The sequence below is a fragment of the Acyrthosiphon pisum genome, chromosome A1 (genome assembly GCF_005508785.2).
Source record: "Acyrthosiphon pisum isolate AL4f chromosome A1, pea_aphid_22Mar2018_4r6ur, whole genome shotgun sequence".
NCBI classification, from domain to species: Eukaryota; Metazoa; Arthropoda; class Insecta; order Hemiptera; family Aphididae; genus Acyrthosiphon; species Acyrthosiphon pisum.
The window spans coordinates 126,285,546-126,294,533 of record NC_042494.1 but is presented as its reverse complement, the minus strand read 5'-3'; the positions used below and the strand labels follow the sequence as shown (position 1 = coordinate 126,294,533).

The window sequence follows — 8,988 nt, the reverse complement described above, 5'->3', positions numbered from 1 at the left end:
TAGTAGCATTTACACATTTTAATGAATCATTTAAAATAATTAAACAAACTAAAAAATCTCATTGATAATATAAAAAGTTTATTATTAAGCTAGAGAAATATGAAAATAATAATAATTGTACGAATTAAACTGTTTACATATAAAGTATTCATTAAATATTTTAAATCTGTTCTATACCTCATATTTATCTGGTTGATGTAGTATATTCTTGAAATCGTTTTAGTTGATTATAAATTTGTATTATTTATAACAATTTTTTTTAATATTGCCAGCTTTGTAGATAATAGACATTGTATGGTATTGAGGTTTAAAAAACTAAGATGTGTTAACATGTAATGCGGTTTATAAATAAAATAAGATTATATTAAATATAATAATAAGTAGTTAATAGTAGTAAAATATGATTTCACCACCAGTCTGCTGTTGATAGACTTCAATTGTATCCCCTTCTTCCATCTCTAGGGATGATGGAGTATCAGCTTCACTAATGGCCTGACCATCGAATCGGAATCGGACTGTAGCCATTGCCAAGCCCTAAAATATTATAATTTTGAATGAATTAATTTTTTTTTTGAAATTATAAACATTATACCAGTACATATGCCTTACGGATAAATAAAAATATTAATATTTAAAATCGAAATTCAAAATGACATACATTTTAAAATGTGATATTTAATCAAACACTGTGCAGTCTCGGAGACTGCACATGTGCAAACGCGACGCGGTTTCGTCAAGATTTTTTCCATTCTTATTTGGTATAGATTATGACAAATTAGATAGGTATTATCACAGTTGTACTAATTTTGCGCAGTAGATACAAATCTCCTCCACCTCCGTAGTTCTCAACTTCTCATTGGTTGATTTTGTTCCATGTGATATATGTATGTATACGATTGACAGCCAATAAGTGGTGGAGAACTACGATAAAGGCAAAGTAAAGAGCGGAGGATGCGTATCAAAATACTATGATGATACCTATCTAATTTGTCATGGTATAGATTATGGTAAATCATTAAATAAAAAGACCCCACCACACCCATACTCATTATTTTCATCTCACAAATGTGTGACTAGGCAAAAGTACATTTAGCAGTTTATGTAAAATCAATTAAGTTTTAATATTAGCGAATTCACTTATTATTAAACTTTGATATTTTAATTTTAAAGCGTGTAAAAAATTACAATCAATTATATATAAAAAAAAAAACAACAGACAATGATTCTGCCATTAATATTATATAATTCCCTAATATTAAAGCTAACAAAACTAGACATCAGAACTTTTGAATGCAAATTTTCAACAGACTGATTAGTTAATATAATGTTATACACTTGGAAACATTAAGTCTACAAGACAATAAACGCTTGTGTGATGTTCCTGGCTTTTCTTAAAAGCAAACAACTGAATTTAACTGACTATACCTACTCTATTTCAGGTTAAAATTTTAAGTTTATACTACTGCGAGAAGCGCACCAAAAAAAAATTCAAATTTGTTCATTACACATTTTTTTTAAGCCTCCATACATAAGTGACAACTACCATTACCTTAGCCACCAAATAAAGAATCCAAATTTATGCTACTGTAAAAAAAGTAGCCGTGAAGAAAAAAATTTAAAGTAATTAATTGTGATTATAATAATAATACTGATGTTGATTTTAATAAACTATTTTTTTTTTTTTTGGAGCATGCCATTAGATTATTAATTTAAGCGTATAAAAGAGTTATAAGAAAAAAAATATCTAGTTCTTGTAAATTAAACCTATACCAATTATTTCAATTAAAAGTATTAATGCATATTTTACTCAAGTTTAGAGGACCTAGTTAAGAAACTAGCAGCCCAAAATGAATGATTTGAGTATCAACATTTTCAGAAAAAAAGCTTTAACAGAATCCAATAAAAAAAAATAGTGATTACCATTTTAGAAGATAAAGTTGATTTTGCTATCGGTACACCAGCATGTTTCAAAATTTTGAAATTGTTATAAAAAAAGGCATGTTAAAAATAAAAAACATTTTTGTTTTTTTTCGAAATTCCATATCATCGATCTATAATCATTAAAAAACCCCGCATACAATGACATAAGATACACCCTGTATAACATTTGTATTTTACAACAAGGTTATTCTAAATATCTATTACATTTTAATAACACTGTAAACCGTATAAATTATTGTATAAATGTATTAATTTTTTTTTTATATACAAAACCAGTATTATGTAGGTAGGTGTTTTAGTAATAAAACTATAATATAAAATATAATGTATAAATCGATGGTCACAATACAAGATTATTGTACGATAATAATTGTAGGGGTTAAATATTAATAAATAAGAACCAATGAGTTGGGGATTCAGATCTATTGATGGCTTTATACAGGCGACTAAATAAATAATATGTTACGTTGTTACCCCTATATTAATTAGTACCAAATTCTTCGTAAATATATATTTTTTTCTAATAATATTTCCTATACTCTATTCAGAATAAGATTGAACCGCTTTGCGCTTATAGATGAGCCGCCGAACAGTGCCTGACCCCCCATGTGATGGCTATGATTTGCTGACAGTCATAGCTGGCCGTCTGTGCTAACGCTTTCACCAATGTCCAAATTGTGGTGGGGACGCGCGGATAAAACATGTTTTGGTCGGCTGAGTGGTTCAATCTTATTCTGAATAAGAGTATATATTCTACAAACTTATAACATATATAAATAATATTTGGATAATATGAAAATTCAAAATTACTTAACTTGTGAATATTAAAAATAATAAAAAGTTATAAGTTATAAAAAATAATAAGTTGATTTTAAGTTAACGTAGATAGAAATGAGTTAAGTTAATTAAAACAGCGAACTAGTAAGTTAAGTTAATAAATTAAAAATAACTTAACTTTTAATTTATTAACTTGTTAATGCCCAGCCTTAGAATTTTGGTAATTCTACCATAAATACAGAGGGAGCATAGTTGTCCCGCGCAAAACAGATTTGGTATGTTGTTCATTTGTAAGACGGAGATAAGGCATGCAGGTGTAGCGTCCTCTTAAAGACAAAAAAATCATTTGTATTAAATTTTTGTTTATTAGTTTTAAAGTGCAGAGTTTGATGGAAATTTTAGTTGCATTATAGTTATTTTCAATTTAAATATTACAAAAACAAAATTAAAACCATATTATTGTCTGCACAGCGATTATTTCTTGTGCAATTGAATTTATACCTTAGACTAACTGATTAACAAAATATAATTATTTTAGCTTTGTTTAGTTCGAGACCATATTTTTAAGCCTGACTCACCTCTACAAATCATTTGTCAATATTCATTTATGGTACTAATTAGTACTAATTTCAAATGATTTGGAAGTATCGAAAATATAATTGGTATTAATATATATAATTTACATTTACTACTGAGTATATTTATTTTTTGCTAGTAAAATAGTAAAACAAGGTGACATCGAGACACAATTACTTGCTATTCCCTACTACCAAACTTCCATAATGTAATAAGCCAACTCGTACACAAGTACTTTTTAGACATTCTACTCTCCGGCAAAGTGAAATAAATATTTGTAATCAACATAGCTATAAAAATTTAGCGAGTTTTATATCTCAAATGTCATCACTTATCAGATTAGTTTCCACATGCTCATGACTAAGGTTAGGATTTAAATGCAAAAGCATTTTTTTTTTTAAATTTTTATATAAAAATGTGTCATTTAATATGTAAGATGATAAACTTATTTTTTTCTCGCCTTCTTTTTACTTATAAAATGCCTTTAATGTGTTTAATTTTCAATTGATTTAATAGATTTATACACGACACATGTATTAGCAGTACAATTCAGATTTGCTGAAGACTTTGCTTTGTCGTTTGCAATTAATGATTTTTAATGAGTTTTATTATCGGTGGTATTTATTGAGTATTTGGTATGGCCAGTTATTTTAACGCTTATAAAAGTTCTCATCTATATATTAAAATATGTTCATAATGCGTATATACTATAGATTCAAAATTGTTCAAGAGTCCGGCCCCAATTTTCGTGGACGTTGAAAGATTATTTTCTATGTACAAAAATAGTGTAAGCCCAAACCATCAACATTTTATCTAAGTATATTGTAGTTAATTTTTTTTTTTTTTATAAATTAAATGTTTGTTTATTGATTATATTGCTTTAAAATCTGAACCCTACTCATGACTTTGTTTCCTGACTATCAATGAGTAAATTTGTACAATGTAATGGGCACACCTAAGTAAATGCTTGATTAAATACATTTAATTTCTTAATAATTTGATTTAAAATATTAGAAGGGTCACTAAGTCTAAAATTCAGTAACTGGAATTATAATGGTTACAATAAAATAAAATAATTTTATTTAATAGTTAATACTTACAGTTCTTTCACAATAAGCGTTCATGAGCTTTTTCAAAGGAGTGTGCTTCTTGATTTTAAATTGTACAACGGCATTGTCTTGACCCAACACTTTCAAATTTATATGTTCGGGGGCATCCTATAATACATGACGTTATTTTTAGTATTGATTGGATGGTATAAATACTGACATTTAAATTTGCACCAAATTAGTTCATAATCGAGTGTTATAATTTTGAATAGACTCGAGGAACATTCAACATAATAAAAAGTATGATTTGCATGATTATGAACAAAGACTTGGCAAGTAATTGATATTTTTTTTTTCAGTTAAGTTGAGTTAAGAATTTTTTTTTTCAATTAAATAAAAAGTTAAGTTAATAGATATTTTTAATACATGAATTAAGACTAAATTAGGTTAACAAATAAGGTTAACTTAACATCAATTAATAATTATTAAGTTAATAATAAAAAAAAAATATGCATTTATGAGGTATTATTTAATGATATAAGTGATAATCACTTGAATAAAAATCATCATTCATAAGTATATTACTAATCAAACAATCTATGATAGTCATTATTGTACAAATAAAAAATAATCAATAACTAATAAGTTATGAATAGGTATTAAGATTTATGAATATAATTTGTGGTATCGATGTCTTCATGCGGGCGACTAATGTTACCCCTGTATTAATATTTATAAGTAACTTATTAATACAATATATTAGTTTTAAGCTTTAAACATAAATACAAAGTTTTTTTTTATAAATATCTTGTTTTTTTTTCTGATAATACTTTTTATATTCAGCAAACTTATAATAATTATTATAAACCAAAAATCCATAATAAACAAAAATTTGAGTTGATTTTAAGTTAATGTAGAGGCAAATGAGTTAAGTTAATTAAAACATCGAACTAATAAATTAAAATTAACTTAACTTCTAACTTATTAAATCGTTAATGCCGCCCAGCCTTGTTATTAACTAATAATATCTGTTGATCGTCAGGAGACGACTTATCGTGTCAAAAATAATGAATGTTCACGATAATAGTTGTGTCAACAGTATTGAGATGGGTCAATGATGGTGGTAAATTTCACGAGAAGGTATATCTGTTATATCGTCACAACGAGCTTCAATTCGGTATCAGACGACGCCATGATGCAGTTTCGAAAATCTCGATTGATTAACGAGTCAGAGATATATTTTGTGAAGAAAACAATCGCGCGCAACAATGAAAAAAAACCACTAAGTCGTTTGGGCCAGGAGCCGACACCATAAAACTCAAAATATGAAAAATGAAAATGCGTAGGAATTTGCGCGGGCATGACGCCGACCGGGACGCGAGCACGAGGTAACGAGATGCGTCTCGCCGGGCCACACGTCGAAACGGGTGAGGTACAAACGGTACCAGTCTCGTATGTTGGACACCATTAGACACGCCATAACTCGTGTTATGGCTTATAGCGCGCTTTCGTCGAACTCGTGTTAATACTTACACTTTTGTCCACGGCCATTTTCGATTGTTGATTTTTATGAGTGCGTACAAAACAATTGGCGAGCTGTCTTACGACGGTGACTTTGAAGTGTGCAATAATTTGAGAATGTGAAATGAGAATTGAGTTTTCCTATGAAACAGTAAACAAAAATTAATTCGGTTGTGACTGGCAAAAATGAATATTTACAGCATTTACAATGACACTCACACACTATAGACCGGACGCCGACGGCAACAGCCAATACAGTCAGACAGACAACAAACAAATGCAAGCGAAGTCCGATTTACAGAATGCTGCGGTTAACCCGCGTACTCTGTAGTAGTATAAACAGTATGGATGGAACATTGTTGCCCCTGACGCGTCGGTTGTTCGGTTGGTACCACCGTCGATGCAGCGTCGGTACATATACATACATATTTATAATGGGTATGCGATGCCTCCATTTTGCAACTCATTTATCAATGAAAAAAATAGTGGGAAAAATTCATATTCACAAAACTGATAGTCGCAAAATGGCGGCGTAGCGTCTCTACCGTCAGCATAAAACAAGGAAATTAAATATTTTATTATTATGTTTTCTATCTATGCTTTTTTTAGGTAGGGATGTTTTCTATCTATGCTTTTTTTAGGTAGGGATGTTTTCTATCTATGCTTTTTTTAGGTAGGGACTAGGGAGCATCACCCTGGCTACACTGACCACCCCAACTGCCGAGACCCGACAACCGCGATCAGTCAAGATTTGAGAAGTTAAGAGTCGCGGCTCACTATTGGCCCAAAAGAGATATATCCACAAACTTTCTTTTTAACCGTTTTTTTTTTTTTGAAAAATTTGTTTGAAAAATTAATATGGGTATGGGACTGACAGTTGACACTGTTAAGTGTTGACAATTGTAAATAATCAAGGTGATCAATATTTAAAATATTTTTCACTTTATCCTGTGCTCAGTGCCGGTTCTTTAAATTTTCTTAAAATATTAAAATTATATTTTATACATTACTATTAATTGCCACCTTAAATATAATACTTTTCCACTAATCTACTGTCCGATACCTATTTAAGGAAGAGTTTGATACGGTATATTACATAGAAAAAATGACTTCACAGGGAAAATTCTCCTTGTTACCATGTAGAACTATCGAATTTTGATAACCTTTATTTTTATCTAAAAGAAGATTTCCTAAATCCTAGATAGTAGTTTCTATAGAACTTTGAACTCTGATTTTTTGTTTTATTTAATTTGTAAAATAAACTTAATCTTATTTTTAAAGACTTATTATAAAGTTTGAAATTAAAATATTGAAAATAGTACATGCATTATATCATAATTAATGATATTACATTACTATTTATTATCCATTATTGACTATTACCCTATATTAGTTAAAGAATAATTTATCAAAATTGGTTGATCTACAGCCGTGGTTTGAGTGAGCCATTCGGCTATCTGTTTTCATCATAATATGATATATGGATACTATGATCGCCAGAGTCCAGATTTGGTTTAAGTCTGCGAAAGATGCACGTTCTTACCCATATAAATCATATTATTATTTATTACCAAAGTACCAAACGCTGTGCTACGTCACGTGCCTATCGAAGGATCTAACCGTCTAAAAGTTCTGATCATGTTGAATATATTATTATGCGTTTTTATATAATCTGTGACTATCACAAATTTACAATGTGTTAGTTGTTTGAGCTTGATACTGACATTGCTTAAATATTTCTTCACTTTATCTATAAATAATAGTTTTCCACCTATAGATATATTTAGTTTGTATTTAGCATATTATGTTTAGCATGTTATATCATGGTATTTAGTATGTATTATTACTCCGTGGTATTTACTAATAGTGTCAAATATCAATAAATATGTTAGAATAAAATTCTATTACAATAAATATTAATAAATTATAATGTATACAATTTATGAAAAAAATAGTACTATTTTCATATAAAAAGTATATTAAGATTTAACTTAATTCATAGTTATAGTGGATTATCCTTTAAAAATGTTAGTATTTACTAATAATTCCATGAAATAATGATAAAAATATACATTTTACAAAATATATAAAGCTACCAATATTTCTATTTTACAAATATTTTTATGTTGTTTATTAAGGAGTAGAAACAATAGGATAAAAATATTTAAAAAATAAAAGTCTCTAAGGCCTAGGTTAAGTACACTTATAAGTAGTCAAACCTATTTCTGATTAACAAGAACCACAATTAAAAAACTTGAAAATTAAAAAAATTCAAATTGTTCGCCAAACCAAAATTATTAAAACGTATGTTGGTTTAATACTTTAATGACTCATAGTTTGCTTGAAATATTTTAAAAATACAAATATATTTTACCATTACTTAATATTTTTATAGAAACAATAAAATAAGTTATTTAATTGTAATTTGTAATAGTGGTACATTGTAATATTTTTAGTCAGGATTTACACGTGTTGTAGATGTAGATGTTTTATTTATGTTATTACATTTTTATTCCTCCTCTCAATATCTTTACATCATCAACAGGTCGATCATTTTTATCCGTTTCTACCATGCCCATTCTTTTGACAACATTCATCCCGGAATGAACACGACCTAATAAAAAATACAAAAAAAGTAATAATAGAAATTGATTTAAATTCAAGTTTTTAATATTTTTAATGTGTTAGTTAATATACCAAATATTTGATTCTTAAGTTTTTTTCAATATAAAAAAAGGTGGGTAAGTGGATGTCGCTCTGCTGTACAGTAGGTAACAGTAGGAATCTTGTATTACATTTTCAAATCTTAGATTTAAAAAGAAAATTTTTCATGAATTTCTGAAATTTTAGATGCTTATAAAAAAAAATTGTGACTATGGATTTTTAATTTTTTTTCATCTGCCTTTGGTTCCTATATAGGAACCTTGTATTAAATTTTCAAGCTTTTTTAACAAACAAATACAATTTTATTGATGTTCATAAAAAAAAAAAATAAAAAAAATGGAAACTAAAAATGTCTGTAAACAGCTCAAAAAGAGTCAAAATATTTTAAAAATTTTATGGAGTATAGTGAATCAAAATATGAAAATTTAGCGAAATTTTCATGTGTCTAGTTATTTGTTTT

General features: G+C 28.0%; 2 protein-coding genes across 3 annotated transcripts in view; both read right to left on the bottom strand.

Moving 5' to 3' along the window:
* On the bottom strand, positions 1-6,171 carry Smt3 (ubiquitin-like protein SMT3). Its single transcript, NM_001126160.2, is given in 4 exon segments — positions 1-534; positions 4,395-4,511; positions 5,877-6,005; positions 6,084-6,171. Coding segments are annotated over 3 exon segments (285 nt in total). The 5' UTR covers positions 5,895-6,005; positions 6,084-6,171; the 3' UTR covers positions 1-384.
* A 1,577-nt stretch (positions 6,172-7,748) lies between these two features.
* The window catches only part of LOC100162288 (peptidyl-prolyl cis-trans isomerase-like), a 5,510-nt gene continuing 4,270 nt past the window's right edge, over positions 7,749-8,988 (bottom strand). The window contains exon 6 of one of the 2 annotated variants that reach the window (XM_008184157.2): positions 7,749-8,478. In XM_008184157.2, coding sequence (XP_008182379.1) covers positions 8,366-8,478 — 113 coding nt within the window. In that variant the 3' untranslated portion in view covers positions 7,749-8,365. 2 annotated transcript variants of the gene reach the window in all.